Below are 22073 nucleotides of genomic sequence, written 5' to 3'. Positions count from 1 at the left end.
TAGGTTTAGGGCTGAAAATGACACAGGTTACTCACTAACAAGTAACTATTAATTTAGTAGGCTCCCTGATGTCATAATAGTTAATTTTCTCATCGATTTTATGCTTACATTTTGTTACTCAGTAAATAAATTGCAATTGAAGTACCAATGACTTCTTGCATATCTGAACCAATGATAGCAACTTCCATCATTAGCCAAACAAATAGTCTTGGAGCTTTTCGGTACTGGCGATAACACATGTCGGCTAAATGAAGACCGGTAACCACACCGAGGCGAGCTGACAGACGTTGCATTACCAAACCCAAAATGGTAGCACTCATTAACACCCATAATAACTAAAATGAAATAAATTAAACTTAAAATTAATAAATAATAATATTCAAAATAAATGAATAATGTGAACAAATACTAGAGGTACCTACTATGTGATTTTATAAAGTTTATTATACCTTGTACCTGGCAGTCGTTCCAGACTGTAAGTCTGATTCTATATTGCCTGGATCAAGGTAGGCGATACTCATTAAAAATCCAGGACCTGTAAATGCCCATAGTTTTCGAAAACTAAATCCAGTCTATAAAACAAAAAAAAAATTCATTGTACCTAGATTCATAAAGCATTTTGCATTGTATAATAAAAATAATTTTATTTCAGCGACATACCGTGCTCGATTCAGGGATATGAACTTTCTCTTCTTTTTCAACTTTCCTTGACAGGCCCGTGGTTTCAGTCGGCCCAGGATGTGACTCATCCATTGTGGGCTACAAAAAATACACCATATACATATCATATATTAGTAATCATGGTCAAGGGTATCGCCCCAGGGCGTCATTCTCACCACTAAACAGTAATCGGACATGATTATATTGTCATCATTCGGTGTTTAAAAAAAAATGAAAAATGAAAATTGTAAATAAAAAAAAAAAAAAACGCTAATATTCCGTTCTCAACCGAAACTCAGTAAACCGAACAACCTCAACGACCAAACAATGGACTGGTTGAAAAAAATGTTTAAAAGATTTTTTTTTAACGACCGAAACCGGAGAGGGGACAAATGATACAACAATAAGGACCGATTACAATTTATTATGATGATTCCACTCCAACAATTATATTGACGAATTGTGACAGATAAGATAGTGAACAAATAATAATAATAATAATAATAATAAGAAAAAAAATGTACATATATATATTTACTTATACTAATTAAATTCACTTTATTGCCGTCATTCGGTGCCACACCACCACCGCACAAATTTAATGTCGTATCGTAGTATACTACCTACAGTATCGCACGCACAGAGGTATGGCTTTGGCTTAATGCCCTCTGTACAGTGTACGTCGTGATTTTTTTTTTTTTGAATTTACTCTTATTTCTATCATTGTGTGTAAGCCAGTCGCAGCACTCGAGACATAACCTTACAGTGTGCGCGCGCACCTAACACGTGTATGAGGCGTAAATAATTCCATTGATATCGTGACGTTTTGTATACGTGTCCCCTCAGGGGGCCCTCGTCGAAAAGAAATTAAATTCTCCGCTGAAGTGTCCGAGTGTACCAAAGATTAAATAAATTACAGGCACGGTGTAATGAGACCGCGAAACTCGGTATTAAACAATAATAATTACTTAAACATTATTCATTTCGATTACTATTGAGCTGTAATGTGTGTTTTATGTCATTACGTGTAATAAAGTGGGGTAGGTAATCTTTCAAATGGACATTATACGATATGGTTATATAATCATTAATCTTACAAATTGGACATTGCTTAACTACATGTATACCATATTACCATATCATGAATTCATGTAAATAGACTATTAGACTATATATAGTATAATATATTATATTATTTTTAATCTACGGGTGTACTTCCGTGTTTCCGTGCAATGGCAGAATGGCAATAATTAGCGTTCGGGTTTTTTTCACCGTCATTCTACATTCTTATCGTGTCGGGTTTCACTTTTTTTTTTTTAATTTGTCATAAAATATTTAAATAAATATTAATGTGATCATATTTTCGTATTATACTATGTTGTTCACAAGTATATATTTATATATTATAGGTATTATCTGTGACTTTATTTTACTTCAACTTCACTTTTTTACGCGTAAATGTGTAATAATAAACTGTAGAAAGCGTTATTCACCGCATTTCAATAAATTACCGTCCGTAATTGAAAAGGATAAGTGTACCTATAATTTCCCTACATGAGTATAATCATCAAGTGGTGCTGCGTATCTTTAACACGAATAGCTAACATTTTCAAGGTACCTAACCAACTATAGGTATGGATTTAAACAATACGTATAATATAATATAGGTACGAATATTGGATCTTAGAAAGCTTTTTAGACTCGTATACATTTGGTATAGGTTTAATAAACTACTGAGACTACAGTTTACATTGGAGTCTTTTAAGAGGATGCCACACCTACACGCGTTGTCTCCGTCTAATAAACGTGCAACATAAGACATACCTAACAAATCTTCGTTCAGCAGAATTAATCTCGTGTTGTTAGTTTAATACAGACTATAAGTCTATAATAATATAGTCAGTGGTTTTAGTAGTGAATTGACCTTAATCAAACTTGAAGTTAGGAATTTTATCTATCATATCCATGATTATACTTTGAATTCTCTTCATATTTTAATTTTTAAACAAGTTTTAAGAATTTTTAAATTTAATTATTTTACATAATAATAGTAATAACTAATACCTTGCTTAAACATGTATATATTATAATACATACAAACACGGATAATGTTCTTAACTTCATGTTTGATAATAAGCCATTTCAATCTAATACTCTATTAATTAAAACTAACAGCACAGAATTGGTTTTGCTCAGGCGCGAACGCATGGGTGGTTGAGTGTTAAACCCTTTCCCGACGAAATATCATGAACAAAAAATAAATTACCTGACCTACAAATTAATAGTATGATATTAATGAACATTTTTTCAATAACTCCCATCAATATCTTTTCCTGCATTCGCGTTTTTAGTTTTTCTATACCTATACGTAGTTGTACGCATAGAAATAAAAAATAACTGTACGTGTCATCAAATCATAGACCAATATTAATATACGCATCAAATAGACCATTATTTTAAAGAAATTTATCGATGCATTATTTCATTATAATTATAAATAAATAGAACATTTCGATAATAAGTTCAATAAGTTCATGTTTATATATGTTATTATATAAAAATAAATAATATACATGCAATCTACACGTCTTTTGTAAATTTTAGTTATGTATACACAATTATAAGTATAACCTATTATTTTATATACTTATAACTTATAGAGTTATAGGTACCTAACCTGAAAATAGCTAATATTCGAGTGTGTATTAGATGGGGCTGTGCAAGGTCATACCTGAAGGGATTTAGGATTCACCATATAGGAAAATTTTTTCTGAGTACGACCTTAGGGCAATGGATAATGAGAGGGGATGGCCTTGGAGTTTGAATCATTTTTACTATTTGGTTCAATTTGCAAAGGACGCTAAGACAACTTTAATCTACGAGACTTTGATCACCAACAACACTAACTAAAAAGTAGGTATAGTTAAACGTTTATATAGAAATATTTATATAGCTGAATAAACAGAAATTAAACGATAAAATAAACGTAATTAAATAGAACAGTAGGCAAGTGTATTGTATTAAAATTATTTAGAATTCAATATCAATATAAATAGGTATGTTATAATATCTTGAATATCATCCGAAAGTTACAACTGCCTATTATTCAAAAAAATTTTCATTTATATAAAATAATAAATATTTTATAATATAAGAAAAATATTAATTGTTTATTTAAGAAAATATTTTTTTATACTTAGTAGGAGTCCCGAGTCAGTAAGTACTTAGTACTGTACTGTCTGTACTACTGTCTATGGTCTAGGCTCTAGGACCTAGGTGTCTAATAGGTAGGTATCATAGTCATAGCTATGTCAATCATTAATCAATAGATACCTAATTAATAAGTTAAAATCAGTCTAAGGTCAATACAAATATAAATAACTATCAGGTTAAAATCTTTATTACCTACCTAAGTCTTAAGTAGGTTGGTATTTAAATGCAACAATTTCAAAGGTTAAAAGTAAGAATTATGCTAAATTATATTTATACAATAACTAAATAATTTTGTATTAAAATATTTTATTTAGATCAAATAAATGATTTTGGGTTTTATCGATGTATTTACTGTACAATGTACCTATAGTTATTTCAATAATACATTTAGAAATTTAGAATTCTGAACATATTTATTCTTAGTATTTTGTTTGAATGTTGACAATGTTGATTACAATGATTGATCAATTTTTCAATTTATAATTCAATATTTAAAATAATCATATTCATATAACACTATTTGATACCGAGGTGAACCAAACGAGACAAGTTATTATTTAGTGATACTCTGTAGTCTGTGCTCATACTGTTCCGTGCTATAAACGATATTTGTACTTTGTAGTATCAAATTTCATTATTTTCATTCTAGATATAAGTTAAAAGAATTTAATGTTTAAATAAACAGAGTAATGGATAAATTTTTTTTTGAATACTTTTGTCATCCAAAAATGTACAAAAAAAAAAATATGTAACAAAAATTGTGAAAATATATTTTTTCAAAAACATTGTTTTGTTATGGTTTAAAACGAAAAATAACTTAAAACACATCATATCATCAATACTATTTGAGATAATAAATGTTTAAAATAAAATCATACATAACCATTAAAATAAATGATAGAATGAACTATGAAAATAAACATCTTGTAAAATATTATTTGTTTCTGCTAATTAATTTGTTTAATGATTTTGTAAGATAATATTTTATTTGTAGACTACCTATAGAATAAAGATACTTGAATGTTACATTGATTATAAACACTATAAATGGTAGATACTCGCTGTAATATAATATGCGTTGGAAAAATATCAATGTACAAAATAATTTGTTATCACCAAATATTATATCTAGGTAGCTATTTATAAAATAGTTTCTATTTAAAATAAATAACAGAGTAAAATCTATAAAAAAAAACTTTTAACTGTTATTTTATGATAATCATTATAACTATTTATTCAATTGAAAAAAAATAATTGTTTGTTTAGGATTGTACTAATATGACAAATATCTCAATAATTTTTATCTTATTTTTACATTTAAAATTAATTTATTCTTTAACTATGCTGTTTAAAAAAAATATGTAAGCAAAAAAGTAACTCTTTCTTGGAGCAGTCAAAACGTTTAAAAGTAATTAATAATTATGTTTAATTTCTATGTTTTTATTGTTAACCTGTAATCTGCTTCGTTATAATTTTTTTGCAGTTAATTGAATAAATTAAATGTAACATATTATTGATATTAGATGATTTTATATGAAATATATTATTTTTCCATTAGAATGTTTTTTGTAATCTTTAAGCATAAATTATTGACAACACACAAGTGAGTTTAACATAATTTCCTTTAATTAATTATCTTTAGTTTAGTAATTTGTTTTGTTTTAATTTTATAATGTTCTCTTTTAGTTTTATGCGGTTTTATAGGTAATAGCTATAGGTACTAATATGAGGCTTGAAAATGTTTAAAAATTAGATTATGTATTAAAAATATAACTTTTTTAATTTTTTAATTATACGCTTATAATATTACCTATTAAATAAAACCTTCGTGGTTCTTCATGCAATTAAATAAATATAAAAATGTTTATACCTAATAATTATAATTATTTATGGTTTTAGTTATTTATAGATGAAGTGTGTGTAACAATATCTTTTTTTATCTACTTAATGGAAAATATACTTACCTGTTACCTATAAATAATAATATAATTATTATATAAATGGTATAATATAATCTATGTTTTTATTGGGATTTGGGATTCAAATATTGGATAAATATTTAGTTTAATAAAAATTAATAATTAATAATATAATATTTTAATCCAAAAACCTTAAATAAATAAATGTTTGAATATTCAGGATAAACTTAATACTATGATTAACTGTTTTATGACTTAATTATTTACATATGAGTAACAATATTGTTTTTTATTACTACAGAATTCGACTTTTGTAGATGTTAAATGATAACTTTGAATATTTTTATTTATAATTTATCTAATTACCAGAGTGGCGGAGTACACGGCATATATTTTATATACCTAATCATAGTGAAATAATTGTTATTATTAAATATATTAAAGTACCTACCTCACCTACTTATAAAAAAATATGTTTAAACATTTTTTTAAATATTACCCTTTAATTACACAATATAATATTTTAATTTTTTTGTAATTAATTGTTCACTTACGATGCACTTATCAATAATATTTTTATATTCTACACATTTGAACTACTCACACAAAATATGTATTTAAACATTTAATAAACTGCATTACTGAAGTCGGCAATAAATTGTAATAATCTATTATATGAGATTCTGAGTAGGTAGATTCAATTGTTTTTGCAATTATCTGAACATTTCAGAGACAGTTTAAAGATAAACGTGCTCTTCTCTTTAGGTCTATTATAGGTATAGATTGAATATTTTATTATGGTCCACTTAGTGGTATTATTTATGTAGTTAGGTACTTAAAAAAATTGTTTCAAAGTAATAGATAATAAAAAGTAATTTTATTCAGTGTTATACAGAAATATGAAGAAAAATGAGTTCAAAGTATTTACAGCTTACACGGACAAGTCTATAAAAAAATAACAATACTTGACCGACTACATGTTGTGTACATCAAGCGAAAAGGATATGGGAGTTGTGCGCTATTAGGTTACATACTCTAACACACTCGCGTGAAGGGATAATGATACTCAACAAGAGATTGGTTAAAAATTAAAATGGATTTTCCTTGTAGACGGTCATTACTCTAGCCATTTCAGTACAATATTATAATATACCAGAAAATAATTGATTTTTAATTATGTAATTAGTTATTAAATTTGGTTCTAGTCTTAAGCACTCAAAATAATTATAACTGCCATTTTTTCTTCTACTTATTGTTTTTATCATTTACTTTATTTTTGTTTTACATTCAATAAAATATTGTAAATTAAAACTAATGTAATAATATTATATTTTATTTAATAAGATAATTTTATAATATAATTTGTTATTGATTGTAGAAATTGATGAAAGTTTATTTGTTCAACGAAAAATAATGTTGTTCACGTGGTTATTTGGAGGTATTTGTCATTTAACAAATACATGTTTCGTAATTACTAATTAGTATTTCTAATTAAATTGAAAACACACTGATGTTAATAATAAACCAAACTATACGTTCAGGAATGACAATTATGTCCACTGATGTACAATCATCCAACCCCTTTGGAAAATTCTGTGCAGTACGTCATGGATTATATCTGATTATTGGAGTCTGGAGAGCTTAACACAATTTAAGCAATTTACTGCAAATATAAATTGTATTTCGTAGTTGTGAATTATATCTATAAGATAATTTATAATATAATATATTAATGTTATTTTAATATTTTATGTAGTATAAAAATTATAAAAATGGAGGGGTAGTATTAGCGTGACTATGGCAGTCAGACCGTGAAAGCAGTCTGAGCTCACAATTATGTTTGTGTCAGAACTCAGAAGAGGGGAAAAATATCATAATTTCATCTATTTACTATTTGATAAATATACCAATGTTATCTAAAACTAGTCCTGTACGAGTAAAAGTATTAAAATATATTTTATATTTAAAAAAAGTATTTTAACTATTTTCTTAAAATATCTGTATTTATACTTATTTAAAATAAATTATACTAAGTTTTATAACTTTTGTCGCTTCTAGTTCATATATTTTCTATTTTTGATTAGATATATTAACATACAAATGCTAAAAAAGTAAGTTCAGTTCAATTATAAGGTAAAACCATATGTTATTGAAAACTGTTGAATTATTTGAATAAAGTGTCTAACACTCTAAATACTTTATAGAATATGCTTATTTTAAGTATCCGTTCTTGTATTTAAATAACTTTTTTTACCGTGTTCTCAAATATGTATTTTATAATTTTCAAAATAAATAACTATACTTGTATTCGTGCACTTTTATAAGACTGCTTTGAACTATTATAATTAGCTTTTAGTACAAGACTATAATTATTGTCTATTGAAGCTCAACAATTAAATTATTATACATTTACACATAATCTTATATAATTCTACACAGTTATACACCATTATTGACAATATACATAATTTGATGAAAAAAAAAACCAATAAAATTATTAAATGACAAAATTAGCTTCCAATATAAAGGTGGTAATTTTTTTGATGACAAATTTAGAATTAGAATTGAGGATGGAGAAAGGTTAAGAGGGTTATTGAGGGTACTAAGGGAACTAAGCATAATTAGATGTTTGGAATCTAAGAAAGGACAGTCAAAAAATATATGTTGAATATTGCAAACACTTTCGGTGAAATGTAGTGTGCATAGTGCAATTGTGCAAGAGGAGAGTAATTTAAACCAAATTTATAGGCAGATCTTGGTAAACCTATGATGTCGAACAAAGTTTTTTTGGTTAGGTATATTATTGTTGCGGACAATATTTTTGTATTTGGTAGCAAAATCGGCTGGCAAATTATTCCAGTAGTTGAACTAGACACTAGAAGTTGAAAGTGTGAGTAGTGTGATGACGTAAGATAGAGGTAAAATCTTTGTTTGGTGGTGGATTTGGCTAGCATTTCCGTCACTTCATTACTATGCCTAAGTGACTAGGTATCCACTTAAGTTGAATTGAGCGATTTAATTGGTTGAGGTAATTTAGAGGTATATGATTTTATAAGTAAAACGAGAGGGGATAGTTTAAAACTAAAGGAATTCGATTCTAGGGCTAGTAAAAAGACAGAGTCGGAGGCTCTTATAATAATAATAATTGTTAGGAGTTAAATTTTAAATAAACAAAAGGGGTCATTCAGGAGAGAGTAGTAAGATTGCTCGTAGAGTTGAAGTTTGTTTGATTTTATAATGCATTGATGAAAATTAAATAGAGCATTGTCTGCGATTGAGAGGACAAGCATTAATTTGGGAGTGTATACAATTGAGAATAGTACGTATCGAAAATATATTAATTAGATTACAGAGCTAACGATTTTAAAATGAATTTTCGACTATTAATGTTAATGCGTGTAAAAAATATGTTGACATTAAAGAATTTATTGAAATAATCGCAAGTGCTTTAAATAAATTTAAAAATAACGCATGTAATGAGTTATGAATAGGTACACGGGAAATATAAAATATACAATTGTTTTATTCTTTGTATATGATATATTATGATATAATAATATTATATTTGTACATAACACATTTATTTTATTTTAAACTTGTAATATATGAATTTTTATGAAAAAAAAAATTACATTATAAATTTATATAAATTGATTAAATAGGTATAATAATAAGTACATACTACATATTGGTACCTGTTCTTTTTATTACATAATATCAAAATATAAAAAAGTGGATACCTCTTTGCTATACATAATTAGGACATAAGGTGTTGAGTGAGCCATTGTAATGGGTGTGTTAAATTTTAATTCAATAGTATATTACTGTACCTATACGAAAAACGATTCTGAGTGGAACCCGTTCGACAACCTGTATCACCAAATTTATTTTCATAATATGATTTTTGATATAGCTATTAAAGTAAATATTTTACTTTTAGTACTAGAGTTTTTTAGTAGGTTAATTAAATTTTTTCCGAAAAAATGTCAATTATTGTATTATTAATATTTAATTATTACAGTAATAAATATTTATAACATTTTATATTACTGTTAATCATATAGTTATACAAATTGAAGATTTATTTATTTATTTATTAATTCTATAAGTACTTCTAATTTGTAAATTCTTGTGATTTTAACGAATTTTGTAAAATTTAAACTCCAAAAACATATAAAAAAAAGTTGTGCTAATGTATTTTTATAACTTTTATGTAACTATAAAAAAAATTTATTAGAGATATATCAATTATTAAATTTTCAAGAATTTTATAAAAAAAATTGTCGACATTTATAAAAAATAAAAAACGCTTGCCAAGTCAGAGATCAGCATGTAAACTTTCTTAATTTTCAATTTTTAGAAATTTATTAATTATATGCAATATGTATGTATAATGTATTTTATTTTTACTTTCATTTAGTGAGATAGATCTCCGAAACCGGAGAGCGGATTTTGTTGTTTGTGGCTTGTTAGATTCACATTGGCTAGGAGAAGTATTGTGAAGATTTTTAACATTCACTACAGAGCTTCAAAAAAATGTATAACACATTTTATTGGGCTTTATTGATGTTTTTCAGCTTTATAGCTTTGTAGTGAGTTAACGATAAAAGATAAAGTTCTGAAAATCTTCACTGCACTTTTCCTAACCAATGTGAATCTAAAAAGGCTCCAAATAACAAAATCCGTTCTGCAGTTTCGGTAATCTACCACGCTAAATAAAAATCTATCAAAAAATAATTATTTTTTTAAGTGTGAAAAATTAAATATTTTTTTTTTTGAAAATGTATAATCTCACATTTTATATCTATTTGATAATCCTTTTGAGCTATCCACCAACTTTTTAGCTATAATAGTTTTGAAGAAAAGTCAAACTTTTTTCATTTCAATAATCATACTTACTTAATTAAAAATCAAGAAAGTAAAGTACTAAAAATATAATTTAAAAATTCATATTGTCTATAAATAGCATAAAAAGCTAAAGTATTTTGAAAATTATACCATACATACAAAATGATAATTTAAACACTTTTAGTGAAAATTCCAAGTTTCTGCGGTTATTTGTTTTTAAATTATAACAAAATAAAGAAATAAATTTAATGAAAAACTAGTTTAGTAAAAATTCCAGTTTTTTTTAAATAATTTGTTTTTTTTTTTTTTTTGATTATAATAAAAAATACTGGACATTTTTAAAGTACCAACTAAATTTAATTTTATATTACAAGCCATTCTCAACGTTGAAAATTGCATTTTTACTACACCAAAAAGCGATGACAGGCAAAAAAAGCACATCTTTGTAAAATCAATACTTTCATTGTTTTGCTTAGAATTTAAAATGATTTAATATTGATTGATTGTATTACAATAATAGACATAATAGTTGTGGTATAATATTTATAAGAATACAATACAAGAATAGTCGTGCCACAATTAATATCCACTAAGAAATAGGTTCGAGAGAATTATATTCATTTAATATATTATATATTCCATACAACAATTAAAAGATAAGTACAGTGATAAAAGTATAAGTACCTTTTTTAAAAGTACTTTTCATATATTTTGAGAGTTAATGTCACACTCCCACTTTAAGGGTGTTCTTGGATTTTAATTTATTACCTAACATATTGTAACCGGCAATGGTATAATTGTGTAGAGTGGGAATCGATTATGTAGGTGTATACGTGACGTATCAGCGTATGTTATTATTAATAACAAAAACTAGCACTTTCATTTCATTAAAACGCACACATATAATAATATCAATAATGTGTATGTTGGAAGATGGTTAATTAAAATTATTTATCATATGTTGATATTTGATGTATAGTTTCGTCTGTAGTTAATTGTATTGCAATTCGTGCCTATTATAGTTTGTTATAAGATGCGTGCAGACGTGCAGTGAACTTAAATGTGTTGTTTACGAAGCCACAGAGGCCAGCAGCATTTTCGTCCCATTCGAATCACTTGCTGGATAGCTTTTGGTGAAACTTTCCTCTATGCGAACGAAAAACTACTAAAAATTGTCGAAGGGCATAATATTGTAATGCGACTATTTAACTAAGATTTTAAATGGATTTTACAAACCTAACTGTACATACACACGCTGCACATTATGTGCAATTACAGTAATAACAAAACCAAAACAACGGTCGTGTATGGTACTGCCTCTATTTATCCGATGAACCCGACAATAACTGTTAAAGTACTGTTCTATTATCAATACCATTTATTGTATGGTCCGTATTTTGAATTTTCCTGTTATTCACTAAATTAAATAATATTTTTTAGGTAAAATGATTTCACTAGTCATTGTAACAACGACATTTAAATATTTAATAATTACCTAATCACATGGAGAAATAGTTGAATATTTTTAATTATATTTGGTATATTATGGTTGCGTGTTAAACACACGTCTTACACGAAAAATAATGACAGCTTCATAGTGGCTTAAAAGTTAAAAGTTACCGTCTACACTGTTTTATAAATGTGATACGGTAAACTTATTCAATCCGCGAACGGCGCGAACGATACGCATAATAATCCTTAGAAAACGTACGACGCGTTTCTTTGGAATGGAATCGATGAAATTATAACAAATGTACAATACTGCAACAATAATTATTTCTATGGAATGCTGTTGCACTGTTCATCAATATCATATCATTATTTATTAGTTTTTAAATACACAATCGCAGACGGCGAAAACGATTTGATCGAGAATCAGACGCGGCGTGATGGACTACGCGAATGAAATATTTGACAACTCAAGATTAACCGACAGAAAAAATCAGGAATCAAGTATTAACCTAATTAATTGATTTGTATCTTTCAGCGTTACAGGTTATCAAGACCAGGGATAGCGGAATCAATTAGTTTAGAGAACAGTTGCTAATTGGCCGCATTGAGATTAAATTGAGAGAGAATAACTTATTTTGGGGAGTTGCTGATTCTTGATTTGTTGAGTTTAGATTGATAAGAAGTGTTTGAGAGTGTATATTTAACACAGGTACTTGGATAATTAGCCATGGAATTTAATAATACCGAGTGATTATTTTATGTCAAACAACACTCATTATTTCAAAAAAGTATTTTGAAATTACAAGTGTTGTTTGATAAAAGAATTACTCTATAATCTGTTTAGTGTGTAATAAGTGGTGTTATTACTTATTACTATAGTATTATAAGTCTATAATAGAAGTCTGTATGCCTAATGTGACGAAAGACGAAGCGATTATATTTGCGAATTGTGAACCTTGCTCATTTCCGAGTTCCGGTCCATTTATACCGTTTTTCGATGATCATGACATCACGCGTTAAGATGATGTTATATCCGCATGTGTTGTCTCTGTCTTACTGACGTACATAATAGCAAATTCGAGTTCAGCAGAACACATTTTATGTTGTTAGCTTTAATATTGAAGTTAATTACGTTATTAAATTTGACGATAAGAATATTATCTTCGACATGCTTTTATTGATATTATCATTTTAAAGTGAAAGACCGTATACTACAAATAACAAACTTTAAAATTATAATATCAATAAAAACATGGGTAATATTCTTATCTTTTAATGTTAATTGTAGCTCAATTCCCGGTCACACACTCGTCATAGACAGAGAGTCACCTTTATAAGAGCCACATTATAATATTATCCACCGCATGTACCTCGTAGGAATATATAGACAGTCATTCATATAATACGCCTTAATCATACGATAATAATTTGAATTTTATTGTATTTTCGTATGGTTGTAAACTGTATTATTGTGTATATATGTATAGTACAGTGGTTTTCAATTGGTGTGTGGCGAAAAAATCTATTAATAGTTTTATAAGTATATATTTATATGTATATTATGTAGGTATATTGTATATATATAAAATATGCTTCACATTTTATTTGGATTAGTGTGCCGCGAAAATGTAAGAGATGAAAGTGCCACATTATTAAAGAGGTTAAAAACCACTGATATAGTTTATATACTATTTTTAGGTTTGTAAAATCCAAGTAAGATCTTGTTGAATATTTAGTTATTGCAATTTATTATGTTACAGAATTCCTATAACTGTATTAATTATTGTATATTATTTATTAATTGTTTGACTCCGTTTTCTTATTAGGTAATTACTTATTATCTTTTAAGATTATTTTAGTTGGTTATGTTTGCATAATACTCCACTTGAAATAGTTATAGTCGGTTAGGTACTCAAGATACTGTTTATTAAAAATGATATAGTATGATTATTTTTTTTTCATAAATTTTGACATAACCGCTGTATGCATGCACCTAACTCTATGACGTATTGTATAACCTGCCAAAACACGTAGTATTAGTAAGTTTTATTATTTATTAATTGTTTATCTATCATTGGTTACATATACATTTGAAATATTTTGACTACGTGACTAAGTAAGTTCATAAAAAAGAATTAGATGATGATTTAATCCAAACAAAGGTAGTAAGCTTTTTTAATGATATAAATATATAATCATTTGATACCACGTATTTTATAATTATTATTGTTTAATATATTGACGTAATACTATCGGGTCGAGTACCTACTGATGTTTTGAAGATTTTCGACTGAGGTTTGTTATCTTTATTTCTTTGACGTCCATAAGACCATAACATAGTTAAGGTAAAAATTTAATTAAAATCAATAAAGGACACTTGAAAATGCGGTAAGTTGATAATTGTAAATCAAATTATTTTATTATTTTATAACTATGAAAATTACATTTTTAGTTTTTGAACAAAGGATGTTTACTGTTTAGTTAAAAAAATATAATTATAATAATTTTGTTTACAGCGAAACATTGATTATTCGAAACCTAACCTGCGAAATTTTTGTGGGAAAAATGTATTGTAATTTTATATTCTTAAATTTTAAACTAAAAATTAATTATATTACATACTTTTAACAATGCATATTACATATATATTATATTTTATCATACTGCACTCTTACGTTATACATACAGTGCATCAGTTTTATTTTTAATTAATAAATATTAATAAATAAATTCACGTTCATTGTATATTTTTAGTCATTGTTTGATTATCCGTAGTTCCGCACCGCCTTGGTCCCAATTAATGCGGTATAAATCAATGCTCCATCGTATAATACATTAAATGTGTCAAATTATATATCCATAATAAATAATAATATTATAAAAAAAATATATATATATTATTCCTTCCCTATTGTTTACAGTTTACATTGTAGATTTGTATTGTCTACTACTAATGTAATTGACTTATCTAACTTATTACATATATACACGGACATGAATCAATCGCGCTCCTTATATTTTAGGGTTACTATACAAATTTCACTTGTATTTTAATTTGCTTACTTACTTTCAGATATGTCCCATCAATATAATTCTATCAACACTAACATAAACAATCTACACACTAAAATTCTTAAAAATTAAAAATGTATTTATTGATCAATTGATTACTGCAGGTTAATTTGACTGGTTATAATATATTTTATAACAGTATTGGGATTTTTATGAAACGTTATTATTATTACGCAAATTTGATTACGCAAGTAATGTAACTTGCTAATTATAAAAAAAAACATTATTTATTTATTTATATTATATTTTTATTTATATTATATTATGTATTAATACTCACAAAAAATCGGTTAGTGTATTAATTTATTATATAGTTAAAACAAATTAATAAATTTTCACGTTTTATAAAATGTTTTGAGCGCAATTGGTATATATTATATAAAAAAGTAATTTGAAGCGCAATCGGTAAACTGCCATATACACACATAAGCAATGTGGCAAAAACAAATTTAGCATACTAACAAGTAATCTTAGGATATACGTGGGACAATATTGTCGTATAAACATGAATACTGATGCATTTTTATTTTTATTTATGTAATAAGTATTTTAGGTTTTAGATCTAGTAAAGTAATTCTTCAATCATATTATATTATTTTATAGTTTCGTGTCAATGTGGACAAATTTTTATAATAGTGTTTTAGTTAAGTAAACATATTTTAATTATTCGAAATAAAATGATAAACTAAAATAAAATAGGGTGGTTGAAATTATCATAACGTTTTCTTCCAATAACTATGTGTTTTCAAAAATGTAATAAAAATTCAAATGAAGTAGGTAAAAAGAAGTATATTTTACGTATCCATTTTAAGTTTCTAGATTTTATTTGCGTATGATACCTATATATTTATCAAAATATAAATTATATTAAACTGCGTGATTAAAATATTTGGAAAAATAAATGTTTTAACTGAAAACTTAAACAGTAAATAAATTTAAGTCATACTGATAATTATTAAAACATAAAATAGGTGAACAGAAATAAAAATATAAGAAGATTTATACCTACCATAAAAACAATACATTAAATTATTTTAAGAAAATGACACTTAATTACTGTGAACAATTATTATAAATGTTATATATGGGCCAAAAAAATGTTGTTGACAAATAAGTTTTTTATTATCAACTGTGTGATTGATAAACACCCTGGACTTAAGTCCAAATTTCTAATATTACAAATATAATATGCATTTAAGGTATTGTATACTTAATAGTTAGTACAGAAACTTATAAAAGTATTGAGGTATTTCGTTATTGAGTAGGTCACTGACTACTGTAATAGATTTGCAAAATTTGAATGAAATGGGTAAATTATTTTATACGAAAAACAATTCTGAGTGGAGACGGTTTGTCAATTTAGATCACTAAGTAGAGGCCTAGCCAGGATTTTTTTATGGGGGGGGGGGCTAAATTTTTAACCTTGAATTATTGAAAATCAAAAACAAAACAAAACAAAAATACTGATAACATCGTTGATTTGCCGTTAACGTATTGTACGACAATTTCCATATTGAAATTTAAATATTTCAAAACAATATAAAAAATACGACTAATGGGGGAGGCTATAGCTCCTTTAGCCCCCTCCCTCTTGGCTACGCCACTGTCACTAAGTATATTTCATGATATGATTTTTGATAATGCTATTAAAGTAATTTATTTACGACTCTGAGTGGAGAGCGGAGATTATATGTTTAGTTTATTTGGTACTAGTTTGTTATAGCCCCGCTATCCATATGACAATAAATAAATCGTATAAATATGAAATAATAAGTTTATTTATTGATATTAATCTAATAATTCGACGATAGATATATTGATAAAATATAAAAAAATTAAAATTAAAAAATGAAATAATAATACTTTTAAAACAATAATAAATTAAAAAGTGTATAAAAATGTTTATAATGTTAAAAACTATGGTTTCTGTGATTCCCAAAATTCTGCTATATCTTTTAAGACGGTGTCAAATGGATCACTATTGTTTAATTTTGATCGCCACATTAATTTTAATTTTTTTAATATTATATGAATATACCTATCATCGAATTATTAGATTAATATCAATAAATAAACTCATTATTTTATATGTATACGATGTATTTATGGTTATATGGATGGCGGAGCTATTATACCAGGCTAACCAGTAGGTACCGTTTATTTTAATGAGTATTATAGTGATTTATTTTTTAAAAGTGGTAGAGTATGTTAGCAATATTTATGGAAAAAAAAGAATTAAAACTCAAATTTAAAAGTCTAATAAATAGTTTAAAATTACTTAAAATATTTTGAAAATGTAATTTTGTATAGAAAATAATAATTCAAGCTATAAATAGTGGAATGTATCAAGATTGTACGATTAATATTTTTTAATGTTAATAAAATCGTTCAAGGAAAAATCTTTATTATACGTTTGTTAATTAATATCGTCAAATGTTGAATTTCAAACTGTCATAAAAAATTAATGTGGTCTTATATTCAACTTATTTTTAAAATCCTGTGAAAAATCTTATGCGGAATCTTATAATACATTATCAAGACTTAAGACACTTATAAAAATAATTCGTGACCATGTATTTAATTTAAAATTAGTTAAAGTATTATGAAAAAGTCGTTATTTATAGAAAATATTCAATAATAATATACATAATATTAGTAAAATGTTTCAAGTCTACGATTATTACATTTTGAATTACAACAAAATAAATAAATTCGTTAAAGAATGATTGATATTTTTCATTTAAATATTTATTAAATTGTTCTAAATGTTCCAAAATGTAAGATAATACCTATCTAAATTATTATTTAGCATTTAGTATTCACTTATTATTTAAACAAGTAAAATTTGTAAGATGAAAATTATAACAGATCTAAGAATTTCATGACGTTTTTACTGATATTTAATTATACACGTAAATAAGTAATTATTATACAAAATACAAAAACTATGATTGAGATTTAAATTAAATATACAAAACGTAAATTTAACGTTAAATAATATTATAATTTAATTCATTTTACTAAATAAGTATTTTAATTATTATATCATATGTATTTATTATTATCATATGACATACATTACATTTAGCTACAAAAGGTATTAATCAACAATTGATAACAATAATTACTATAGATTATTTCGTAGTAAAAATTAAATACTGACTATAAGGAGAAACTATAAATTTATTAGAAATATTAATTATTTTAAACAGTAATCAAACAGACTATACTTCTCTCAAAGTAATAAAAATTTTTATCTTCATTCACCTAACATTTTGTCATTTATTATTATCGGATGAAATATTGGTTATTTCCTGTTATTGGCACTACCGAGTAACGAATTTGTAATTCTAGATTCGAGATAAATAAAGTAGACATTTTATTTTAAAATATATTATTATATTATTTTTTAAGTCGGATTAATAATTAAAATAAATTGATCTTGAGTATTTAAGATTTAATATCAAAATGAATAATCAGGCCAAAAATTTTCATAGATCCACGTCTATAGAACCTGTGCCTAACAACTACCTATTGATAAAATTAAATACACTTAAATATCAAAAGGTTTTTAAGTAAATTCGGGTTGTTGGCCACCAGTATTAGTTAGTAATTATTTTTATTTTCATTTCATAGATCGAAATTTTTCTTTAAATTTAGGTTGATATAGTTTTTTATCATAAGTAAAAATGCTCAAAAATGTAATACATTAAATAATCATGTAAGTAAAATAATTTCAATAGTCCATTGACCAATTTTTATTTTTATAAAGGTATTAATATTCAAAATTCAAATTTTAATAAAATTCTTCAAAATCAAGAACATAATATGCAAGTTATTATTTTTATAAAATATTAATCCTAGAAACTTAAAATAGTTTATTATTACTGAAGTTGTAAATCATAATTTTCTATATATAATACAAATATAGACCAATTTTAAACTAATAAGCATTTGAAATTTTTTAAGTATTTTGAATTTTTTTTTTAAATATTGGTGTAATATTTTTATTTAGGTTCAAAAAGCTTGAATATTTAATAGAAGGTTCCTTGTAATTTGTCCTGAAAAATATTGATAAATAAATATTTGTACCACAAACTTATTCACATAACTCTACAGAACCTGTTTATCAGTATTGATTTATAAGTTAATTTTAATAATTTGTAATATAAATACATTATTACTTTAATAATAGTTGTATTTTGTATACAATAGGTATGTTATGTTTTGATAATCTTTCTTATAATAAATGGAAAAATAAAATAATAATAGTAATATAAATAAACTATGTAGTATCAACACACTGTTTCCGTTCAGAATCTTTTTCCTTTTAAAATGATTCATCGTTGAATTTAAATTAAAATCCTATTTATTACAGTTACCTTTTTTGAATGACGATGAACAATCGAAACCTATATAACTAAATTATAGTCCAGATTGTTTTTCTCTAAAAAATAATACGCATGTTTATAATTTTATAAATATAAACATAGGTACTTAGTACGTACACGTACAAATCGTGTTTTTAGTTTATGTTTAATAATTATAAGTTCCAAAAGTAGGATAAATAAATATGGCATCATATTCACTTTTAAATTATTATAATATTTACATTACAACTATCAAGCAATAATTATTTTTCAACTATAAACATAAGTAATATACCTACTATTACTCAGATATTAGTATTTACTGTTATTTATTATAACATTTAAGTGATAGATTTTTTTGACATAATATATTTTAGTTTTTATTACTTTGTAAATAACTACTGTACTATATTTGTAATCATCTATTCATCATACTCAATATACTCACTCATTTCATATTTATGATTAACAAATTATGCTTAATAAAAACTCTAATATCCCAAACAATGGGAAATAAAAGTTTAAGCATTTGTATTACCTCATTAGAGAGTAATAGTGTAGTATTGATGAGTAAATGTAAATTAAATAATAATTAATTCAAAATAAAATTCAAAAAATTATTCTGAATAGTTGAAAATAATATTTAAAGAATTTTATAGTAATTGTAAGTTACTTAAAAATAGAGATAATTAATAATTTATGATTTAGTTATAGATGCGTATATCATAATAATGCACATTTCATGCAATACATACACATATTTACGTACACGAGTCTTACGTGTATTAAAATATCAAATTTTGTCTAAAAAATTAACATCATTCTATAATTTTAAGTATAAACAGTTATTCAAATTTTAAATCCTGATAAAATAATTTAAGGTCACAAGTATGTTTATATTAATTATTAATTGTATTTTAGTTTATACAATTTCTTTCATTTTTTTTATAATACAGTTACATCAAAATGTCATTAACTTACATAATACGTATTCAGATAAAATCATAGATATTCCATTTAAAAGTTGTACTTAAATTAAATAACTGATAAGTTATTAATTATGATTGTTTTAATTTTATATCGTTTATTAAAATGTTTAAACAGTTAAAATAGTAAAGGTTTCGTTGGTTTTTAATAGTATAACTTGATTGAAATAACTAAAATTAACAACAAATTGTTAATCTATCTATGAGTATAATATATTGTTATATAGATGTTGTTGAATTGTATTATAAATATTAAAACATAGTGTGAAATAAACTAATACTAAATTTCCTGGAAGCTTAGTTAATAATAATACAAATTATTATTTCAATAGTGAGTTTAACAACAATGTGAATTTGATAAGCATATAAACACTATATTTGTATAACCAAAATCTATATATTTAACAACACAATTCAGTAAAAATGTCTGTCTTAATGTTATTTGCTTATTTCATTGCTAATAAAAAAAGCGGAATAATTATTAATATCAATGCAATTATGTATCAATGTTACTGTGTTAGGAATAAAACAAAAACTAAAACCAATCAAGAATCTAATAAGCATTTCAGTTGTGTACCATTAATAAATGTATCCATTTACATTGATGGGTTTTTAAATCAACAATCCTAATTGATATGACTTTTCGTTAACAATCATTTGAAAACAATTTAATTTTTGAAAATAACCATTATATTTTTGGGCACTATGATAATATAATTTTAAACTTAAATAAAATCATAATTAAAATAGGTTAATCCTGAATCAATTTTTTAATCATATGTATCTTACAACTTATGACTTATGATGTTATTAACGAAAATAAACATTTGCTATTGGATTTTTACACTATTTGTGTTCAATAATAATATTTATTTTTATATATTTAAATATATATATTTAAGTAGTCAATTAAAATTTTTGAATATATTACCTGATATAAATAAATATTTAAATACCTGATCTACGATTTTTATTTTTATTTCCTAACTTACAGCTCATAAAATTAAAAAGCATTAATATAATAAGTACGTGTAAATAGCCACAATCACAATTACATACCTTTATTTTTATATCCATGTGTAATTTAATATTTTCTTCGCGATAAATCTATATTCTAGAGATTTTTATACATTATTATAAAACTATAATAATAATAACAATAATGAAATAGTTTTTAGCAAAAAAAAATTCAAAGATAAAAGTTGTTTGAAAATTATGTCAGGTATTGTACACAACACGTTAAAAACACATTGAATGATACCGATTTAGTGTGAGCTGTAACAGCGACAAACCTAGTGAAACGCTCGCAAGGTCGTGCGGCGTGTGTTCCTTCTACATGAACCGATCACTATTTTGTGTTAGCAACACAATACAGTTGCACATTACATCCTCCAACATAATAACTGATTTGTTATGCGGATGACAATAGTAAAGGTTGCTTTCAATATAATGTTTAATATTTAAATATTAGAATTGATAAGTAGGAACGTTTTAACTTTGAAATTAGGTTACTCGTTTAGTTTTTTATTTAATGAAATATTATTGAGTGATTA

At 25.1% G+C, this 22073-nt stretch overlaps 1 protein-coding gene across 6 annotated transcripts in view; it reads right to left on the bottom strand.

The window, feature by feature from the left end:
• Positions 1–21647, bottom strand: part of LOC113551438 (protein Malvolio) — a 28758-nt gene extending 7111 nt beyond the window's left edge. For 3 of the 6 annotated variants that reach the window (XR_003405120.1, XR_003405121.1, XM_026953684.1), the window contains exons 1-4: positions 837–1166; positions 661–759; positions 450–572; positions 109–335 (exon numbers count right to left, since the gene is read on the bottom strand). Coding sequence is in view for 1 of the 6 variants with exons in the window: in XM_026953684.1 (XP_026809485.1) it covers positions 109–335; positions 450–572; positions 661–759; positions 837–857 (470 nt within the window). In the remaining 5 variants the exon portion in view is untranslated. Of the gene's footprint in view, positions 1–108; positions 336–449; positions 573–660; positions 760–836; positions 1167–1198; positions 1392–21579 lie in introns of those variants that run through there. The other 3 variants (XR_003405122.1, XR_003405123.1, XR_003405124.1) reach the window with 3 other exon arrangements.
• Positions 21648–22073: the final 426 nt, after the last annotated feature.

This window comes from Rhopalosiphum maidis, chromosome 2 (assembly GCF_003676215.2).
Source record: "Rhopalosiphum maidis isolate BTI-1 chromosome 2, ASM367621v3, whole genome shotgun sequence".
In the NCBI taxonomy this organism is placed as follows: domain Eukaryota; kingdom Metazoa; phylum Arthropoda; class Insecta; order Hemiptera; family Aphididae; genus Rhopalosiphum; species Rhopalosiphum maidis.
Note: the sequence above shows the minus strand (reverse complement) of the source record. Positions and strands in the feature narration are given on the sequence as shown.